General features: G+C 44.0%; 2 protein-coding genes across 2 annotated transcripts; one reads left to right on the plus strand and one right to left on the minus strand.

Annotated features, from left to right (window-relative positions):
- Nucleotides 1–4,187: 4,187 nt before the first annotated feature.
- LOC100823683 lies at nucleotides 4,188–5,082 on the minus strand. The gene has a single exon (XM_010235688.3). It carries the CDS (start codon nucleotides 4,713–4,715, stop codon nucleotides 4,473–4,475), a length of 243 nt encoding a protein of 80 aa, XP_010233990.1. The 5' UTR covers nucleotides 4,716–5,082; the 3' UTR covers nucleotides 4,188–4,472.
- Nucleotides 5,083–17,734: 12,652 nt separating this feature from the next.
- LOC100826868 (subtilisin-like protease SBT5.3) lies at nucleotides 17,735–23,154 on the plus strand. Its single transcript, XM_003571030.3, has 8 exons — nucleotides 17,735–18,164; nucleotides 18,294–18,391; nucleotides 18,528–18,695; nucleotides 19,413–19,521; nucleotides 20,897–21,440; nucleotides 21,558–21,655; nucleotides 21,739–21,984; nucleotides 22,069–23,154. The coding sequence occupies exons 1-8, from the start codon at nucleotides 17,911–17,913 to the stop codon at nucleotides 22,952–22,954; spliced, it is 2,403 nt and encodes an 800-aa protein (XP_003571078.1). The 5' UTR covers nucleotides 17,735–17,910; the 3' UTR covers nucleotides 22,955–23,154.
- Nucleotides 23,155–23,447: the final 293 nt, after the last annotated feature.

Genomic DNA, 23,447 nt, shown 5'->3' on the forward strand with positions numbered 1-23,447 from the left:
GCAGCTGCCTAGTGTACTGTGGCAAATTCTAAACAAATTTGTGAGAAAAAGATAAAAACCTCTAACAAATTAACTGAACAACTTTTTTTTCCCCAGAAACAAATCAACTATCGGCTAAAAACACACAACAAAAATCAACTAGTATCTCAACCCGCCACGCTAAAATGTTGGCTCACCCACGGTTTTGCCACCGCGTTTCACCCGTGCGTGGGACCAAAAGAGAACTAACACGATGCTTTTGCAGCGACGTCACGCGGGCTCGCCAACTTGCGGGCGCCGAAGCAAACGCTAGTTCTGGGAGCGTGAGCCCACCTACTTTTGGCAGGGTGCGTATGGGTGATAAAGCAAAAACTTCTACGCCAGCTGCACAAAAAATATTCTGACCCATCACGATTCGGGTGCCTCTTAAAGACCGGGTCAACATATAAATCACGAGGCAGCTGCTTTGGACTATGGCAAAATCTAAACAAATTTGTGGAAGAAAAGTTAAAAAACTCTAACAAATTAACTGAGTAACTTTTTTTTCTTACTTTTTTCGCAAATCAACTATCGGCTAAAAACACACAACAAAAATCAACCAGTAACTCGATCCACCACGCTAAAATGTTGGCTCGCCCACGGTTTGGCGAACGGCTTTGCCACCCACGTTTCACCTGTGCGTGGGGCCAAAAGAGAACTAACGCGGATGCTTTTGCAGGGACGTCATGCGGGCTCGCCAACTTGCGGGCGCCGAAGCAAACGCTGGTCCCGGAAGCGTGAGCACACCTACTTTTGGCAAGGCACGTATGGGTGATAAAGTAAAAACTTCTACGCCACCTGCACACAAAAAGCATTCCGACGCATCGCCTCCGGGTGCCTCTTAAAGACCGGGTCAACATAAAAATCACGCGGCAGCTACTTTGGACTATGGCAAACTCTAAACAAATTTGTGGGAAAAAAGTTAACAAAACTCTAACAAATTAACTGAGTAACTTTTTTTTTTGCAGAAACAAATCAATTGGCAAAAAAAAACACACGACAAAAATCAACTAGTATCTCGATCCACCATCGTAAAGTGTTGGCTCGTCCACGGTTTGGCGAATGGTTTTGCCACCCGCGTTTCACCCGTGCATGGGGCCAAAAGAGAACTAACGCGGATGCTTTTGCATGGACGTCACGTGGGCTCGCCAACTTGCAGGCGCTGAAGCAAACGCTAGTCCTGGGAGCGTGAGCACACCTACTTTTGGCAGGGCGCGTATTGGTGATAAAGCAAAAACTTCTACGCCACCTGCACACAAAAAACATTGTGTTGTGTCTCTAGTCATAAGAATTACATCTTTTTGTTACAGCAAAGGTTGGATTATCGTAGCGTCTAGTTACCTAGTACTCCCTCCGATCCATAATAAGTATCGCTCATTTAGTAAGATGTTTATGTTTTTTCTTACAATTGAAAATTGTCTTTGCTGCATAATGTTTTTTTACTAAGGGGTCGTCTGATGCCTAAGATAGGTGAACTTGTCGTCCAAATTGATTAGTGCGGGCAATTCGGTCATCACTTTAACAAAATCTTAAAATGCAGTGCGGAAACATGTTTCTCGTATTCATATAGGGTCATTGAACCATCGGAGATACGTATTTTACCGACGTGACATACAGTTGGTTTCTTTAAACCATTGTATGACACAAGAGACCTGTTAGATGAAAGTGTGAAGCAAATTGGAACGTACTTTTATCGACTAGATTGCATGCACCAGTCAACTTCAATGAAACTTACTAGTGCGCAAAAAACAAAAAATTACGACGATACGTGTACCATCTCTAACTTTCATCCAGGAGGATATGCGGCAATGGATGAGCAACCGGTTATTTTGATATATTTACTTTCGTGAACCAAACAACACAAGTGAAATACTCTCTCTGTTCCTGAAAACTAGAATCGGGTCAACATCCGTACTTGAGCCAACTGACCATAAGCCGATCAGGTCGAACTGGCGAGCCTTAAAAAAAACCTGGTAAACTTGACTTGTGGTTTGATGTGCTCCGATACAACTTATGTTCTTTATACACCCAATCCATCCATCAGCGGTGAGGAACAGAGTCGAAGAAATTTCATGAAGAGAACTCCATGGAGTATGCAAACGGTCACAATAAGGGACAAAAAGGTTGCACCTCGGGCTTACCACATATATCTGCTCCAATGGTGTTATGTTTTCCTTTTCTCAAAAAAGAAAGTAAATGCTTATGCTCATTCATCGGTTGATGCATGTAGTCCGAAAAAAAAATATCATTAAGTGCTTCTATATGCTTCCTGGAAAAAAGAAACTACACGGATTTCGATGCACATCAAATTGCCCAGATTGAAAGAGCAAACACGACAGATTTTTGTGTAGGGTATCTTTGGTCAGGCTTACGACGGCCAGTGCTCGCAGCCAGATAGTGATGGTTATCCGTCAATGTTTCTAACTGCTAGGTATTTCATGTGCTTTGAGATTTGTCCAGAAAGCAACAGCCAGCGTCAGATCCAGCGAGGACTAAGCTTAGCAGTTAAATTATCTCCTAAAATTCTGCCGAGGTTGCTCATCTAATCTGGGCCTTTAATTGTGCATTAAAAAGTGTGCATATTTTTTTTCAGAAAGCAAAGAAGCACTTCCCTTACTAAAGTTCTCAGAGTTTCAAGCAAGCCTGCAGTTACACGCGGAACAAAAATTCCTAAGCGTATCCACAATATGCTATAAAAGCTGTTCATAAGCAAAAAAAATTGAACCTTAAGGTCAACATTACACATTGCGGTGCCTGTTAACGAGTTCAAAAGCTTATGGGCGACCCATAAGCTTGTGGGCAGCCCATCAGACATAAAAGATTATTTATATCTATAGATGAAGTACACATTGGTGCTTGTCTCTTGCCAAAATCCAGGCACGTTTTCTTACACATGGGGTCTAGCTTAAGGTTAAGTTTCGCCACATAAGCTGATGTGAGATTTTTTGCATGTCATAAGCCTAGGACATGGGTCCCATCTTATTACAATTGTGACCTTATACATTGCTGTTGCTCTAAGAAGGCTACAAGGCGATTGCAGGCATGTGAGTGACACGTCACCCATACAGATTAAATAAGTCACATAAGATCAGCTTCAAACTCTTGCACCTAGAGTCTCGTGATTTCGCTGGAAGAGTGGATTTTGCTTGTCCTTTTCTTGTGTGTTTTGTGTTCCAAGCATGTGTCGTCCGATGATTTCATTTCAACTTCCTATCGGCTTCGTCAGCGGAACAAGGTTTCCTGGGCATTTTGATTTCTAGCGCACGAATGGGGAGAATACAAGGACATTTTGTTTCGAACCAGGGAAAATACAAGGAATTGATGTAACCATCGAAGAAGAATGTAGGTGAGAAGATCATTAATTGATGCATCTTCTACAAACAAAGAACAATCATAACTAAAACAAAAACTACCTCCGTTTCTAAATGTAAGAAGTCCTAATTTTGTTTTAAATCAAACTTGTTAAAGTTTGACCAAATGTACAACAATACATATACATATAGAAAATCATATGCATACTTTGAAACTATGTCGTGCTGGATTAAATAAAACTAATTTAGAGACATACATGCTAGTAGTATATTTTTCTATAAACTTGACCAAAGTTTAAGAAATTTAACTCAGAACAAATTTAAGCTTAGTACATTTCGTAACAAGGGAGTATAATTTACTACTAGGATAGGATAAGATCGAGTCACTTCTTCTTGCCAACACCGTGTAGACAAGAGCATCGTCCATGTACATGACTGAAATACGGAGCACTCCTTTAGTCCTTTTTTTGACATGCAACAACCGGGAATACTACCACTTATTTTCTGACATGCATCAACCGATCGAATACTTCCTTTTTCATGTGCAACAACCGAATGCTTGGTGGTTTAGGTGTCGAAATCCCGAAATGGACTTTCTCGTGGATTGATTGGGGGTAGTTGGCCGACGAGGTGGGCGTCCCTATCCGGCTGTCCGGTACGGTGCTGCCCTGAATTCTTCTTCTGGTCCAATTACACTGTACTCGGGAGGATGAGTCTCGTTTGGTGTCTGCCCCCAACGAAACAGTGTTCATTTTTCCTCTGCTCTAGGCGGTTAGCAGAGCATATGCGTATGCATGGTCTTATATGGGCGTCCGCTACTGTTCCATCAAATCCAGAAACTAGATAGCAGAAGAAGAACAACAAACAAGTGATCGAGCATGGGTATTGCCGCTCGACGATTTTATTCACGGAACGGATGGAACACACCATGTTATTGCAGTTAATTCACACGAGGTGCTGTTGTACTTGTACAAGCAGAGCCAGCGATCGAGAGAGAGAGAGAGAGAGGGTAAAGAGAGCACCGTATAGCTGCCGGCTCCATTCTATACGTGCCGGCCAGGCATCAGTATGCTTTGTTGTTATATCTATGTACATGAGCAGAGATACCGGACAAGGTTTACCGGATGAGCGGAGTAGCGGCGATCAGGAGAGGTAGGTGCCGCAGACGCCGGCGCCGGCGCGGCAGCCGCCGCAGCCGCAGCCCCTGCCGCCGACGAACACCGGCCCGTTCCCCTCGGAGCGCCGCTTCCGTTTGCCGTCGCCGGCGGCGGCGGCGGAGGAGGCCGCGAAGAAGACCATGGACAGCGCCGACAGGCAGAGGATCACGACGCAGAACACCACGTCCGCCCCGCCGCCGTCGTGGAGCTCCAAGACCACGCCCGACATGACAGCTCTTCCTTCTCCTGCTTGTCGATCGATCTCCTGGCTCTGCGGCACGATCGAGAGCGGCTGAGTGGGGTGAAATGAAACGAAGAGGAGCTGGAGTATTTGCTTGGGTGGAGGGAACGAGGGAGATGCTTAGCTTTATCCAAGGGAAGGGAGAGGAATCGGTCGCTGCCTGCCGGTTAATAATTAAATGCGCCCGTGCTTCAGACTTCGGTGGTCTGCCCATCCATCCGCCGCCCGGTGAGGTCAGGGAGCTCTCACCCTCACCGCTGTGGCTTTTGACTTGTCCCCGACAAGCGCAGAGCGCAGAGCACCCGCGCGGCTGCGTTTGCCGTGGACTATCACTCCGTTTTCCTCACCCGTTTTTTACTTACATGTTTGGCAAACTTTTTCTTATTTTTATATGTATTTTTCTAGCACAGATTATAAAATAAGTTCAGCGCGGCACAGTAAGAAAAAAACAATCATCATTTTTTTTGGATTTGTGGTAACTGCGGAAACCGAAAAATCTTAGCAATTTAGTGAACATGAGTTTTAAATAAATTTTGAATCTAAATTTCTTACTCGGAAGATGATTATGTATTGCACAAATGTAACACTTTGAAGAATGAAATACACAAACGGTCAATAAACTCACATTAAATGAACAATTTAGTCCAAGAACTCACAAATGCATATTTAACTCGCTGAACTAGTCTTAATGCTACATCTTAATTCAAAAAGAGTCTTGGGAGGGTAATAACGGCAAAGTGTCTGCCACGTCAGACAAAGGATAGAACGCTGGTTGAATACGGAAAACTAGTTTTTTTTTGTGGCTAATTTCGTGCCAGCCATCTCGTTGTTCCTCCTCCTCGATGCCATCCTCGCCCATCTCTAATTGTGGCCATTGCCGCCACCTCGTCGTTGCCATTTTCGGATGTTGCCAGTGCGCTCCGTGACAGGTTTTGGCGTCCTGTGTACGCGAGGGCAAGAAGGAGCCCGTCATATTGGTGCTCACGGCACGCCGCTTGCCCGTGGCTGCCTAGTATTGGAGAAGCTCCCTCAATGTCCTATTCGTGGACGCATGCACTCGATGCGATACATATGCCAAACTCTAACATAAGCTGATCAAGAAACCCTACTACTCCCTCCGTCCGGAATTTCTTGTCGAAATATTACATGTATCTAGATGCTTTTTAAACACAGGTACATCCATATTTGGGCTAATTTGAGACAAGTAATATGGGTTGGTGAAAGATCGGTACGGTCGACTAGAGAGGGAGAGGGGTTGAATAGGCGACTAACAATTTTTTTTTTCTTTTCACTTTTATGGGATACAAGCATCAATACATGGGTTCACTAAAACATCTAAATGATGAACACCCCTAGTATGATGCAACAGCCGAAGCACGGGCACAAGCAATAGATAATCAATTGAAACTTGCTTGATAGCCGAAGCACAAGATAAATAATTAAGCTTTGCGAGTAAGTAAAGGGACAAGAATGATACCACACGGGGAGACGAAGATTTAACCGGAGTTCCACCTATTGGGGTCGGTGTACGTCTCCGTTTGGAGAAATGCTCTAACACAAAGGTAGAGGCGCCACAAAGGCTCACTCTGTTCTCCAACTCACCACACCACAAAGGTGGGATGAGCTCTCACAACACCATAAAAGTGAGGTGAGTTCCACTAGTGGCTCCTTGAGGGCGAACGTCGAACCCTTAAAAACAAGGAGAAGGGCACAACTTCACAACTTAATTGGAGGCTCCTTCCCGAATTCTCAAGCACCTCCTCACAAGATTAGAGGCCTTGATGAGACACCTTCCGGTTAGGGATCCCAAAATCCCAAGAGTAACAAAATCCACAAAGCAAACAAAGGGAATCAACTTTTTGACTTGGTGAAACCCTAGATCTTGATCTTCTCCTCCAATCCTCAAAAGATGAATCAAAGGGGGGAACTAGGGAGGGAGATCAAGGGAAATGAAGCTCTTGTGTTCTTCGGGTGAGAGAGGGGCTGTTCTTGGCTGTGCTTTTGTCAAGAAACCCATTGGGGACGAAGCCCCTTTAAGTGGCCTCGAAATCTGACGGTTATGTGTATTTCGTGCAGTGACGGGTGGAAGTTCCGGTTGCACCCCTGAAAGTTCAGGTCAGCCGGAAGTTCCGGCGATCAGGAGGAAGTTCCGCATATTCCAGTCAGGGGTAACAGAGAGCACCCGGAGGTTCACCCAGAGGTTGGGCCGGAAGTTCCGGTGCCTGGAGAGCTGGGAGGACCGGAAATGATTTTCTGAAATGTCTTTACTCTCTCTCACTTTGGGTAGGCTTTATGTGGGTGCAAATATCGTAGATTTGTGTACGTGAAGTTGATTCACCCATTACCTTCCCATGTGGACTCCCTCTTTATAGTACGGAGTTCCTACGACTCAATATAAATAAAAAGCCGCTAAACACCGCTACGCTTTTTTCCTTTTTGAGGACAACGAACCGTCTTGTGCCATTTGATCTCAAATCTGAAACACTCGAGCACACGGTTAGTCCACATGTCATGTTGTCATTAACACCAAAACACTTAGGGAGGGAAATGCCCTTTCAATCTCCCCCTTTTTGGTGTTTGATGACAACACAACGATTTGCAGTAAGATACAACAATAAAGCTTAATAATGATATGCAATAAGCTTAACACAAGCTAATAAAATATAGACGGGCTCCCCCTAACTATATGCACTAAATTGAATTTGCTTTTCGATTGCAAAGTGCACATAAGCCACGCTCTCCCTAGATTTTATAAGCGAATACTCAATTGCAAAGGATCAAAGATATTTCAATGAGAGCTTCACAAAGATATGTAAGATTCATTCATATAAGATATAGAGCATACCTTCAAGAGGCATAACAAAAGTAAATGAACCCTACATGGACTTATCCAACAATATATATAGAGCAATACTTCGATGAAGCATAATGGGTTAGATAAATTCAACAATTGAAATCATACCTATTGCAACGAGATCATGCCATGGAGCAATTCTAGAAGGGAAAAATTAAAAATATCTCCACAACACAATTAGTAAGACATGATATAGACAAAGAGCAAATATGCATTAAAGGATAGACCAGAAAAACATAGCACGTCATAGGTATAGAGTAAAGCACAATACCACCAAATGACTTAAGCTATTAGGAGTCATGCATATAGAAGTTAACCATGACTCACAAACCATCCCATGAAGGGCATACCTTTTTCCAAAAGATCATGTGATGGAGCAAATTCTACAAAGACAAAATTATAAGCATCTCCACGCATGATTAGTAAGACATGAGATAGATATAAAGCACATCTGAGATATAGCAAGTCACAATAGGCATAAAGCATAACACAAAGTGAACATTAAGCACATGACTAGCTATTGCATCTTAAGCATATAAAGAACATGTCTTACGCACATTGTATCAAAGCATAAGGATCTAAAAAGGTCACCATTAGTTCAAAGCAATGACACAAAGGCATAAATAAATGTATCGATTAAACCATAACGACAAATATAGCTCACAAGCATAATCAAATGAAATGCAAGAAGAAATGAGCTTGTGACTTAAAAACCCTTGCAAATCCCCGCAAGTCTAGCAATCTAAACCTCACAAAACTCCCTAATCTCTCCTAGACTACTCTTAATCTCTCCCCCTTTGGCATCAAGACACCAAAAAGGAGATCAACCAGAGGCAATGGAGGCTTCATCTTCTTCTTTGTCTTGGGGGTCATCTTCTTCATAATGGGTTGGAGGTTGAGGTGCAGAACTTCATCTTCATCCCAAGCTCCACTAATTGAATTCCGTTCTTCAAGAGTCTCAAATTTGATTTGCTTCCTCTAGAATCATCCACATTAAGTACTCTCAACATCTTCTATTGATTAATTGGATGATCTTTGCATTCTTGTGGGCTCCATACATATTGACTTCATTGGCTTGTTCAAACAAAACACTTCCTTTATCTTCTTTTCCATCTTGCCAAACACACTCTCATCCTTGCTTGGGGCTCTATGTGGCATCAAAACAACACTATCACCCAAGTTACCATGATTACCAAACCTCGACTCGGCATGCTTCTTCATTTGTAAAGATCTCTCTTTTGGTCTCTTTCTTTGCATGGGCCTTGCCCTTGGTTTTGCTTGAGCTAGCACTTGTGAAAGATCTATAGATATGAGGGAATAGATAAGCACACAAACTCCCGGGAACAAAGCTACTCCAAGACTAGATTCTACCAATAGACATTGCAACTTCTCTCCAACCACGTCCAACGTTCCAAAATTAGAACTCTAGAGAATGGGGAATTGAAAAATTATTGGTCTTCATGGTAGAGGAGATGAAGAGGAACGATTCCCTTGGAATAGAAGTTTGGGAGGACCGGAGAACCGGTGGATCCAAGCATTAGCTTGTGGAGTGCTCCAAAGAAGGGAGTGGAGGAACTATAGGGTTGGGGGACGGATGGAGAAGGAAGAAAACTCCCACTCGACTAGCCCCGGCCCATTCACTCTTTAGAAATCCACTGTCGGTGGTTGTACCGCCCTGTGAAGGATGGTTGTACCACCGTCCAGTAGTACCGCCCTGGGAGGAGCGGTAGTACCGCCCTGAAATGGCGGAACCTTCATGTTTCAAAACAAGGAACTTGTGCTTTGAGAATAGATGGTACCAAGGTAAGATTAAAGGCTTAGGATAAGATGCTCACAAAGGATATAATATGGCAATACACACTCAAATTGCAAGATGCGAATTTAAAACCAATTATGAGTGTTTTTCCATAGATAATCATATAGTGTCATACTTGACTAGATATGCAATGAATTCCAAATAAGAACCAATTCCTCACATGAGGAGATGGTGGCCTTAGCCACCATGTTTGAGCATATATGATCTTGACACTGCGAAGATAAATCTTGGGCTCAAGAATCAAAACTCACATTTAAGCTCAATGTATAGAAAACAATTTATGCATAGTAGAAGTAGCATTTGCCCATGAATAGAGCTATGCTCCCCCTACATTCATGCCTACACCAAAACAAGATAAATGTCAACCGTGGGTAGGTGTGCAAGTTCATCTTACCACATTACTTGAATCTTATGATATTTAGCTCACACCTCAATTCACATAATCTTGCTTCGTCAAGTAACTTTATGAAAATATCTGCCTTGCCGCTGGCTACAAATGAGAGCTCAATATATATCACCACGTTCCACGTGCACTCAAATGAATATGATGATGAATCTCAATATGCTTCATCTTGCTACGTTGCACGGGGTTGTGGATAATCTTGATAGTACTCCCATTGTCACACAAAAGAGGCACACTTTCACAAGTGATTCCAAAGTCCAATAAGGTTTGCCTCATCCATAACAATTGTGCACAACAACTTGCGGCTGCGACATACTCGGCTTCAGAGGTAGATAGAGACACACAATTTTGCTTCTTAGAAGACCAACACACCAAAGACCTACCAATAAATTGGCAAGCCCCGGATGTGGGCATCATATCCATTTTGTCACCCAATCCAAATCCGAATATCCAAAAAGCTTGAAACTCGATCCTTTAGGATGCCATAATCCAAAGTTTGAGGTATGAACCAAGTATCAAAAGATTGTTTTGACCGCCACTAAGTGACAATCTTTTGGTGCGGATTGACATCTTGCACAAACATCCACATTCAACATAAAATCCGGTCTAGATGCACAAAGATATAATAGAAGTCCAAACATAGAACAAAATACATTTTGATCCACATATTACCATTGGGATCGAGATCAAGAGAACTTGATGTTGGCATTGGAGTCCTTGCACACTAGGCATCATCCATCTTGAATCTCTTGAGCATTTCTTGGGTATATTTAGCTTGATTAATGAAAATCCGTCCTCTCAATTGTTTGATTTTGAATCCAAGGAAGAACTCCAATTCACCCATCATAGACATCTCAAACTTATCGGTCATTAGCTTAGAAAATCATCACTCAAAGCATTGTTAGAATAACCAAATATATATAATGTCATCCACATATAGTTGGCATATAAACAAATCACCACCAAATCTCTTAGTAAAAAGAGTATGATCAATTAGCCCAATTTCAAACCCACAACCCACTAACAACTCTCTAAGGTGCTCATACCACGCACGTGGAGCTTTCGTAAGTCAACAGAGCGGCTTATCAAGTTTATAGATGTGGTTAGGAAATTTAGGATTCTCAAATGCCAGCGGTTCTTTGACATACACCAAAACATTTAGTGGACCAATTAGAAATGCACTTTTCACATTCATTTGTTGCAAACTAATGTTATGATGCAATGCATATGCAAGCAAGATACAAAAAGTTTCAAGGCGAATAAGGAAGTGAAAGTTTCACCGTAGTCAATAATTTCGACTTGAGAGAAACCTTGAGCCACCAATATTTCCTTGTTATGAACTACTTTCCCTTGGCATCTTGCTTGTTTTTGAAAATCCATTTAGTCCCAATGACATTCTTGCAATTAATCCGTTGGCTTCTCAACCAATGACCACACATCGTTGCGCTCGAAGTTGTTCAATTCTTCATGCATAGCATTAAGCCAATCCGGATCTTCGAGTGCTTCATGTACCTTTTGAGACATAACACAATAGACAAAAACATGATGTTCACAAAAACATGATGTCCCCTTTCCTCACACTTCCTAGGATCTTGTCCAAGGTGTGTTCTTGTTGTTGAAGATGTGAGACGATCCCCATAGCACGACGATCAAGAGCTTCTTGAGATGTATCTTGAGGCTCAATGGAAGCTTGATCATCTTGAGAATCTTGATCTTGGGCATCATTTGGTCATGAATCACCAACATCTTGAGTTTGATCTTGCCCTTGATCAACTTGGTCATCAACATGAGGGACTTGTTCTTGTTCTTGTTCTTGGTTTGCATGTGGATCTTGTGTAGGTGAGGGCTCCACTTGAGTAGAGCATTGTTCTTCTCCTTCTTTCACACGAGGTTTCTCAATGAGCATGATTTGACATATGCCCATTTTTCGTATGGTTTGTGGAGGAATTTCAACATCTACATCAACAAGATCAACTTGCCCCACATGAGAGCCATTATTCTCATCAAACTCCACGCTACAAGATTGTTCAACAATTCCAATGAATTTGTTGTTGACTCTATAAGCATGGGGGTTAGAAGCAAAACCAAACAAATATGCCCTTGTAAGTTTTATGTTCAAATTTAGCTAAACGAACACCTTTCTTGAGAACGAAACACTTACAACCGAATACCCGAAAGTACTTGGGGTTGGCCTTGTGTCCCGCTAGAATTTCATAAGGAGTCTTGTTTAAGATATTGTGGAGATAGAGATGGTTGGTTGCATGGCATGAGTTGTATGGAGAGTTAAACTCCTCCAACAGTCCTTGCCGCATCCATACGAGTCAAATTCTTTCTCTCCACTACACCATTTTGTTGAGGGATAAATGCAGCGGAATATTGACGTTTGTTACCCCATCACTCAAAAATTCATCGAAGGTGTAGTTCTTGAAGTCGGTGCCGTTGTCGCTTCTAATAACCAAAATATTATACCATATTGGCGTTGGGCTTCATTGGCAAAGTCGATGATGGTTTGTTGGGTCTCACTCTCGAACTTCAAGAATATACCCATGTTTACCTAGAATAGTCATCAACAAAAACCAAACAATACTTCTTACCACCAAGACTACCATTAGTTCAAGGACCGAAGAGATCCAAGCGAAGGAGTTCCAAGAGCCTCTTGGAAGTGATAATACATTCTTGTGGGGAAACCTCTCTTCTCATGTAATTTACCTTCAATGCAAGCACTACAAGCACAATCTTTTGCAAAAATCACATTGGTTAGACCAAACACATGTTTCCCTTTTAGAAGACTTTGCAAAGAATTCATATTGACATGGGGGTTAAATGGTAATGCTAAAATCATCCCATATCAAATTTAGCCTTTAGACATGTTTCGGTTTTAGTGAGTTTCTTGAAGAAATCTACCACATAAGAACAATTTTCCACATATCCAACAAAGGCTATTTTAAGAGTCTTACTCCATACAAGGGTCACATGGTGTAAACCAAATAAAGATGAAAAGCTCATAAGTGCTTATTGACAAATGAACAGTGAAAGATCGAGTATGTCTTCAAGAGGGGGGGTGAATGGAATATTATCAAATTTTACTTCAAATTAAAATAGATTCTTCAAACATGATGAAACAAGTGAAGACAGAAAGCAATTCTGAGTCTTAGCAGAGTTACATCAGCGGAATACGGTGAAGAAAAATAGTAACTGAAGACAGTTCAGAACAGTTCAAACTGAAGGAAACAGTTAATGAAGACTGAAGATAAATAGGTGAGGAAATGTATCACCCGGACACAGAGACACGATGATTTGTTTCCCGAAGTTCAGATTGTTGGCACAATCCTACGTCTCCGTTGAGGGGGTTGAATCACACAAGATTCGCGGACACACAAGTCCACCCACTCCTCCTGAGCAAAGACCAAAGTCTCGCCTGGTTACTCGTGATAGATCTTTCTTCGCAGAGGCGATCTTCAGGCTTTCACAGACTGTTTGAGGCAAATCACACTTTGATTGCTCTTCAACAACGCCTAACCGTCTAGGTGCTGCCAAACACCAAGAGTAACAAGTTCTTCAACGTTCGACTAGGAGGGAGAAATCATTTTCTTCAGCTCAGCTTAGCTCTAAGATTTTTCTTCACAAAATCGTTTTCGAGATCTCCACCGAATGGTAGAGGGGGTCGGCCGCTTATATAGCCGGGCCGGAAAAACTAGCCGTTACCGATAGTTGGACCCCACTGAAGAATTGAGACACCATCGGTCTCGAGACACCTACGGTCTCTGTCTTCCACCGAAGACATTTTTCTTCAAGTGCCAACGGCCATCGTAACAAATAGTTTGACTGGTCAGACCAAAAAGCAAACACCACGTTTTTCAAACATTTTTTGAATTCAAACTCCTTTTGAATACAAAGCAAGTTTTCAGTCTGAAGAAACTGATCCAGGAACATTCGAGCTCTTCTTCACACATGAAGACAGCGAATCTCGAAGCATTCTAGACTCAACTTTTTTAGAACAAAGACACACAACTTTTATCCTAAGTTGAGCATGAGGAAAATGAATTATTCACAACCAGCTTACCGCTTGAAACCCCTCTTAATAGTACGGCTTGTCCTATACTCGAAGTGAACACAATTCTTCACAGAAATTCTAAGAAACATCCTTAGCCTACCCGTAAGCCTTGATGCTTCAAGCCTTCTTCCTATCTTCAATTTTGAGGGATCACCAACGCCGGTTGGAACTCTTCATCCATGGAACTAAGCATCTGGAACACTCGATTTGCACATTAGTCCCTTAACCAATTTGTCATGAATCATCAAAACCCATACGGGGGCACATGATTCGCTTTCAATGTAAATTGAATGAAGGAGTCTCAACAAGCATGACATTCTCAATGGAGAAATCCAAAGATTTTATTATCTTGCCTAGACTCAATACCTTTTAATTCGAAGAGTCCCCAAATATACTTGGTTGTAACTAGATGTATAAGATTTAAGTTCAACAACCAAATCCTTGCATGCTCACGGTCATATGAATTGTCGCACCGCTAACAATTATCCATGACGCACCATCGGAAGCAAACACCTACAAGATCAAGTCTTGGTCTTGGGAACCCATTTTTCAACGGATCCCCTTTTGTTAGCAACAAGGGCATTAGGAACCCATATAGACCATTCAACATATTCATAAGGAGAACCAACAAATTTGGCATAAACATGCCCATCATTAGCATGACAAAGAACATATGAGGGATTAAAATCCCCGGCACTATTATCATAAGTGGCCTTGCCACTCTTCTTGTTCTTAGCCTTCTCCTTAGCCAACTCCCCTTCCTTCACAAAAGAAACGTTAGTTTGGGGAGTAGGCTTAGTCTTCCTCTTGTTGTTGTTACTTTTGGACTTAGGCACATACCCAAGCCCTTCCTTTCCAATAGATTTCTTTTGATTGCTCAAAAGGTCATTTAGGTTCTTCTTCCCTTGGATGCAAGTGGCTAGACCCTTTTCAATTTGGGCATTCAATCTAATGTTCTCCTCCACAAGAGATACATGCTCACAACAACGGTTAGTTGAAGCAACATTAACACTAGGAGGACTATTAGAACCCATTTCTTTCACAAGATAATATTGAAGATGATCACGAGACTCTTTGAGTGTCTTAAGCTCACTCTTCAAGGATTTGTGGTCCTTTTCAAGTTGCTCAAAGTCCCCTAGGAGTCTAGCATGGCCATCCTCAATATTTGCAATATTAGCCAAATATTCATCCGCAAGCGACATAGCATGTTTATAAGAACCTTTAACCATAGAAAGTTCTAAAGTAAGAGATTCCTCAATAGCTTCCATATTTGCTTGCTCTTCTTCCAAAGCTTGAGAGAGCTCCGTGATCTCATTCGCGGCTTCACGTTCAAAACCTTCCTTCTCAATGATGATCTCTTCTTTCTCTCAAGAAGGGCATTGGCTTCACCTAATTATCCCAAGAGGACTTCAAAATACCTCTTGGTCTCTCCCTTTATGCTAGCCATGAACTTATCAAAACCATTTACCTCAACCTTGCCCACATCTTGTTCTTTCACACAATTCATCAAAGATACACTAGGTTGCATGATTGTTTTATTGGAAGGAGTTATGATGTTACCTTTGGCCATGAGGCACTTGTTGGTGAAGCTCTTATTTTCGTTGGGGGAGTCGAATAGGGACATTGAAGGTGAGGAGGAGGTGGAAATGGCAACAAGGGCCACTCCCACTACCTCATCATCTTGTCCTTCTTCATCATCTCCCGACAAGTATTCTTCTTGAATCACCAACTCACTTTGTGGTTTTGAGCTTGTAATATACTTTGAATTACTTGACTTGAAGTTCTCCTTGTTGTCCCAAATCATTTTTGAAGTAAGAGCCATATGCTCATTATAAGCATATAATATTGCTTCGAGACAACACTTATCTTCCTCTCTCTCTTCTTCCTCTTCTTCTTCTTGATGTGACACCTTGGCCATCAAAGCCATGTTTGTGACAAGATAATTCCAAGCTTCTTTGGTGGTGGTGCACAAATGGATATGAGAAAGATTCTTCACTTGAAGAGACTTTTCAATAATATGCAATGCACTTGCATTGAGTAGAAAATCAATATACTCTCTCGGAGTTAAGTTTCCTTGATCATGTGGCTTGTACCCATCCTCAATGATCCTACATAACTCTATTGATGTTCAACAAATATAGGATCTCATACAAATAACCAATTAGAAAAGTTAGATGCATTTAGCTTTGGTGGAGGGCCTTGAGGGAAAAAATGAGGCATGGAAATGGAAGAGGATGCATAATGTTGAGATGAGGACACCTCACAATATGACCCCAAGCCACCTATTCCTTGGGATTGGTTTGCTCTCACATCACTAGCATTAACCTTAGCTTTTATTGTTTTGGCATCCACACCCGGTTTGTCCATTTCCTCAACGGGTAAGGATTTGGGCAACTCGGTATTGGTATAAGATGTAGTGTGAGCATTGGTTTTAATGCACTTGGCCACTACGAATTTAACCTCAATGAGTATGGATGACTTAAGATATCTCAAAACCTTAATCAACACGTCCATACTCACTTTGGTGCCCATAGTAGCTTTGTTTCCAACCACCTCACTCACGTCGGCCATACTCGTAAGACGGTTAAGTCCTATTTAAGAAACGAGACTCTGATAACAATTGAAAAATCGGTATGGTCGAATAGAGGGGGGGGGGGGTGAATAGGTGACTAACAAATTTTACTTTTTCTTTTCACTTTTATGGGATAACGAGCATCAATACATGGGTTCACTAAAACGTCTAAATGATGAACACCCCTAGTATGATGCAAAAGCCGAAGCACGAGCACAAGCAATAGATAATCAATTGAAACTTGCTTGATAGCCGAAGCACAAGATAAATAATTAAGCTTTGCGAGTAAGTAAAGGGGCAAGAATGATACCACACGGGGAGACAAAGATTTCACCGGAATTTCACCTATTGGGGTCGGTGTACGTCTCCGTTTGGAGGAGTGCTCTAACACAAAGGTGGATGCACCACAAAGACTAACTCTGTTCTCCAACTCACCACACCACAAAGATGGAATGAACTCTCACAACACCACAAAAGTGAGATGAGTTCCACTAGTGGCTAAACACCGCTACGCTTCTTTCTTTTTTGACGGCAACGAACCGTCTTGTGCCATTTGATCTCAAATCTGAAACACTCGAGCACACGGTTAGTCCACGTGTCATGTTGTCATTAACACCAAAACACTTAGGAAGGGAAATGCCCTTTCAGTCGGAGCGAGTATAACATTATACGATGGTTATTTACCTAGTGGGATAAATCAAACTCGTGGTCACCTAAGAATAGACGTCCAATTTCCGAGCAATTTTTTGTTTTGTGAGTAGAACATTTTTTTGGCCTTATGGTTGATCGGTGGTTGTATGAAGATGACGAGGCATGCACCATTTGTTTTGTCGATGAAGAACGTCCATTGTCTTCGTATGTTTTACTAGCGTCTTGGATTTGAGTGTGTGTTTTAAGAGTGTGTTTGATGCAGAGAAACCACAATCTATCTTTTTACATTTTGTCTTGTTCTGTGTTTGGAATCTTTGGATTAACGAGAATCATTTTTCCAAAAAAAATAAAATTAAAAATTCTCAACAGCCTAAGGCTACATTTGGCATGATGGTGGATTCTCGTACCGTTTGGCATGATGCTACATTTTTGTGTATTTATAGTTTGGCTAAACGATTTTTGTCTGCTTTCCTTTATATTTTCTCACGGTAGATTACAAAATAAATTCAGTACTTTTTCCATACTATGCGGCAGACAAAATACTAATTGGATTTTTGTCTGAGCGAACAAATAATCATAAATAAATGATTTTGTTTTAGAAGAAAAACCTTGCAATACATATCTTCTCCTCGATCGTGAGATGAGATCCAAGCGATCTAAACAGTCTGGGCGCCATTCACGCCGCCGAAAGAGTCCTCTCGTGGACTGAAGCCAGGCCTTGCACTTGCAACCGCCTCGCGTTACGTCGCAATATATACAGAGCATCCGCGTCCCTGCCCTCTCACTCCGGCCTCCCCTGCACTAACAGAACGCCCCCCCGGATCCATATATCCATGGCGGGCGCGAGGTCGAGTGGCGTGAGATCCATGGCTGCTAATTCCCTGCCGCTCGCCGCCCTCCTGATCTGCACGCTGCTGTTCCTCGACCCCGCCGCCGCCGCCGGCGAGGCGCGGTCGTCCTACGTGGTGTACCTCGGCGACCACGCGCACGGGTCCCGGCTGGGCGGCCTCGACGCCGCCGACCTGGCCGCGCTCGAGGAGAAGGCCGCCGGCTCGCACCACGACCTCCTCGCCACCATCCTCGGAGAGTAAGCTCGATCGCTAGCTCTTGAGATCGATCGAGATGGATCGTTTCGAGGAAATCTATCGTGGTTTGTGCTGTGATCGATCGGAATTACATGTATGTTTTTTTTTTGTCGAAATGCAATGGAATGCAGCAAGGATAAGGCGCGGGAGGCCATCTTCTACTCCTACACCAAGCACATCAACGGCTTCGCCGCCAATCTCAACGCCGCCGAAGCCGCCCAGCTCGCGAGTGAGCTTTGATCCCGTTCCTTCTTCCTTGTATCCTGCCTATTTCTTACTTCCTTTCCTCTAGTTCAAAACCGTGCCAACCTTTATGTAATGGAAGGTTGTACGGGATGTTTTTGATGATTCTGATTCGCATGCAGGGCTGCCGGAGGTGGTGTCGGTGTTCCCGAACAGGGCGCAGCAGCAGCTGCACACGACGCGGTCGTGGCAGTTCCTGGGGCTCTCCGGCCCCGACGGCGTCTCCCGCGGCGCGTCCTGGCGGAAGGCCAAGTTCGGCGAGGGCATCATCATCGGCAACATTGACACCGGTATACACACATGCATGCACATATAGCTGACCTCCACAGCAGATGTCCTCTAGATTCGTCTTTTGATTAAAACTACTACTGTGCAACTTAATTCCGACTGACCAGGACTAGGAGGAGTAGTAAATTAATCATGCATAGTGCCGTGTTGACATTCGGCCATTGACTGATCAATCCATTTCGTTTGGAATGCACGTAGTTGATGTTTGACAGAATGAGAATATAGGACCATCTGATGATTCCATATAGTGGGGCTTGTCGCTTCATATTTGCTTGCTACTCCAGTTTGTGGACGCGATATATGCTACTCCGTACCTTACATTCCTCGGTCCATGCCTTTTCTGTCCCATGCGCCATATATCCTGCCAGAGGATTGACAATGGCCCCGGCCCATAAAAGAAAATTCAAACCCATTTCGAACGCAGGAATTTATTTGTATTCTCCTGGAAAATACAATTAATCAACCAAATTTTCTTCTTAATTTTCAAATACTTCCTCCGTCCAACAAAAGATGTCTCAAGTTTGTCAAAATTTGGATGTATCTAGACATAACTCAGTGTATAGATGCATTTAAATTTAGTCAAAATTGAAACATCCTTTGTTGGACGGAGGAAGTAGACAGTTCTATCCAAGGAGATATTTTTTCCGGTCGTTCTAGTTGAGTGTTGAATTGTAAGCATGCATGACGTTGATCCGTGCTCTGTTGGATATGATGTGAAGGTGTGTGGCCGGAATCGGAGAGCTTCCGGGATCATGGGCTGGGATCGGTCCCGAAGAACTGGAAAGGAACATGCGAGAAAGGCCAAGACGATAAGTTCCACTGCAACGGGTAACCATGCAAACTCAAGTTATACATGCATTTCTCTCCGAATTAGTCGAATAATCATGTTACCATTGGCGTAACCACTGTCATCTCTTTCATATCGATGCTAGGAGTATATAGGTGTACAATATGTTTGATGCCAAAAGTTGACTGTGTGCTCGTGCTTTTGTGCTAGTATAGCACTAGCGATTTGGTTGGGGGAGTTAGTGTGTGTGAGACCACCACCAGCTGATGCCTTTGCCTGCCTGATGATCCTGAACTCGTAGAGCCCCACTCGATAGTGAAATGACACCGAGACAGGATTTATCTCGTAGGCTTGAAGAGGGACAAAAATTAGCCACGTACGCTGAATAGTCTGATGTGCAAGTTAAAAGGAATAATGTCAAGTTAAAAGGGATATATCTTTTTATGTGCATATCCTGATCATGAGAGGGATATTTCTCATGGAACCGTCCGAAAAAAGACATGCACTTTGTGAATGAGTAGTGCCCGGCCGGCCGTATCTGAAAATGAAAAGGAATAAAATGATTCATTCAACTCCATCTTCTTGAATATGCTCAATTAATGCTGCGTGAAAAGGATTGTTGGACTTGGACATTCTCCATAAAGTTTTCCCTGTTGAACAGATCGATTCTTATTTTCGTATAAACATGAACATACTCTCTCGGTCTTTAAATAAATGTACTTTCTTGTCCAAAGTCAAATATTTTAAAATTGGATCAACTTTATGGAAGAGTACTCTTATGGAAAAAATCAACGACATTTATGTCACCAATTTAGTATCACTGTATCCGTCTTGAAATATAATTTCATATTATAGCGATTTGATGTTATATACTCCCTCCGTCCACAAAAAATGTACTTCTAGATTTTGTCCTAAATCAAAGGTATTAATGTTTGATCGATTTTATTTGAAAACATAGCAACATGTATGATACTAAAATAGTATCATTATTTTGAAATGTGGTTTCATAATATATCGATTTGATGTCATATGTGTTGGGTTTTTTTCAACAAAATCGGTCAAATCTAAAAAAAATATTGACTTCGGACAAAACCTAGAAGTACACTGTTAATTGTTTCAATAAAGTTGGTCAAAGTCCAATTTTTTGACTTAGGACAAGAGCAAAAAATACACTTATTTGAGGACTATACAGTACTTGCATAGTAATTACCCTGCGGAAGTGTCAACTTCTTAGTAGACTTAGGAAAGTTTATTATCGATTGACGATCATAACCATTCGATTAATTATTATTTTCCATATTTGTACTTACATTATTGTGATTGAATCATATATACAGTTGTTAGCATTGACTCCGTCGTAGAAATAGCAAAACCGTTACTGTACAGGTAATATAATCCATGCATGAATCGCTGCAGGAAGCTGATCGGCGCGCGCTTCTTCAACAAGGGGTACGCGTCGGGCGTGGGCGCCCCGTCAGACGACCCGACCTTCAACTCACCGCGGGACAACGGCGGCCACGGCACGCACACGCTCTCCACGGCGGCCGGCGCGCCCTCCCCCGGCGCGAGCGTGTTCGGGCTGGGCAACGGCACGGCCACGGGGGGTTCCCCGCGGGCGCGCGTGGCGGGGTACCGCGTGTGCTTCAAGCCCGTGAACGGCAGCTCCTGCTTCGAGGCCGACATCCTGGCCGCCTTCGACGCCGCCATCCACGACGGCGTGCACGTGCTCTCCGTCTCCCTCGGCGGCGTCGGCGACCGCTACGACTACTTCGAGGACTCCATCGCCATCGGCTCGTTCCACGCCGTCCGGCACGGGATCACCGTCGTGTGCTCCGCGGGCAACTCGGGGCCCAAGCCGAGCAAGATCTCCAACGTCGCGCCATGGATGTTCACCGTCGGAGCTAGCACCATGGACCGCAAGTTCTCGTCCGACGTCGTCTTCAACGGCACCAAAATCAAGGCTAGCCCGCGTCTTCTTGACTAGCTAGCTTAATTAGATCCTTTAATTAAAGCATGATCAATGAGATCATGTTATATACTGATTGAATTAGTCTGGATCGACGATCCATGGATGCAGGGGGAGAGCCTTTCGTCCAACACGTTGAACCAGAAGACACCTTACCCCATGATCGACTCCACGCAAGCTGCCGCTCCCGGAAGATCAGAAGACGAGGCGTACGTATCTCGAGATCTCTTAATTTCTCTGGATCGAGAATGTGAGATGATTAAATCTGTGAATACTGTGTGTGCAAGCGCAGGCAGCTATGCTTGAAGGGGTCGCTGGACCCGAAGAAGGTTCACGGGAAGATCGTGGTGTGCCTGCGAGGGGACAACGCGCGTGTGGCCAAGGGCGAGGTGGTGCACGAGGCCGGCGGCGCCGGGATGGTGCTCGCCAACGACGCCAGCTCCGGCAACGAGATCATCTCCGACCCGCACGTGCTCCCGGCCACCCACGTCGGCTTCCACGACGGCCTCCTCCTCTTCTCCTACCTCAAGATCGACAAGTAAGCAGCACCAATCCTGAATCAAAGCATAGCAACTCGATCTACATAATGGTGATAATGTTTTTGACGAATTAATTAATGAAGGGCTCCGGTGGGCATGATTGAGAAGCCGACGACGAGCGTGTACACGAAGCCGGCGCCATACATGGCAGCCTTCTCGTCGCAGGGCCCGAGCCCGGTGAACCCAGAAATCCTGAAGCCGGACATCACGGCGCCGGGGGTCGGGGTGATCGCGGCCTGGACGCGCGCGACGTCCCCCACGGAGCTGGACAATGACAAGCGCCGGGTGGCCTACAACGCCATCTCCGGCACGTCCATGTCGTGCCCGCACGTGGCGGGCATCGCGGGGCTCATCAAGGCGCTCCACCCGGACTGGAGCCCGGCGGCCGTCCGGTCGGCGCTCATGACCACGGCCATCGAGGTGGACAACAAGGGGCAGCAGATCCTCAACTCGTCCTTCGCCGCGGCCGGGCCATTCGAGCGCGGCGCCGGCCACGTCTGGCCCAGCCGGTCATTCAACCCGGCACTCGTCTACGACCTCAGCCCTGACCACTACCTCGAGTTCCTCTGCGCGCTCAAGTACAATGCCAGCTCCATGGCGTTGTTCAGCGGTGGCGGCAAGGCGGCGTACAAGTGCCCGGAGAGCCCGCCCAAGCTCCAGGACCTGAATTACCCGTCCATCACCGTGCTGAACCTGACCTCGTCTGGGACGACGGTGAAGCGCACGGTGAAGAACGTCGGGTGGCCAGGGAAGTTCAAGGCGGCCGTCCGTGACCCGCCCGGCGTGCGCGTGTCGGTGAGGCCCGACGTGCTGCTGTTTGCCAAGAAGGGGGAGGAGAAGACGTTCGAGGTCAAGTTTGAGGTAAAGAACGCCAAGCTGGCCAAGGACTACTCGTTCGGGCAGCTTGTGTGGAGCAACGGGAAGCAGTTCGTCAAGAGCCCCATCGTTGTCCAGACCAAGGCGGCATGAACGAAGAACAAGTTGATAGGTAGATTATTCGAGCCCATCTTATTAGGGTTTTGGTAATTAGTTTAGGAATCTATCACTAGCATATTGTAGGGAGAAACAGACACGATTGGATGGATGGATCGATCGGTCGTCTTAGAACCTTGGAAGAATAATTAAGTGAGGATGGAGGGCTAATAAAATTGGTCAGTTTTCTTTTGCAATGTGTTTGTCAAGAACGACCTCTGCCTTGCTCTGCGCTTCCCCTGCTTTTCTCCAATTCGACTAGGCCAAACCTGTCTATCTCCTCTGCACCTTCCGCATCGGTTGTCCGGGTCAGTGTTGTCTTTCAATTTGCAGGTTGCTGCCGTTCTGCTTCTTGCAGAGCTATTCTCTTCAGAATATTGGGGTTACAACGTTGACCCATCTGGCTGACCGCTTGTAAATATTCTTGTTTCTCTGTACTCCGTATCCTGCTTCAGTTTAGACTAAATAAAAATCTGGTCAGGGGTGCATC

The sequence above is a fragment of the Brachypodium distachyon genome, chromosome 3, assembly GCF_000005505.3.
Source record: "Brachypodium distachyon strain Bd21 chromosome 3, Brachypodium_distachyon_v3.0, whole genome shotgun sequence".
Classification (NCBI taxonomy): Eukaryota; Viridiplantae; Streptophyta; class Magnoliopsida; order Poales; family Poaceae; genus Brachypodium; species Brachypodium distachyon.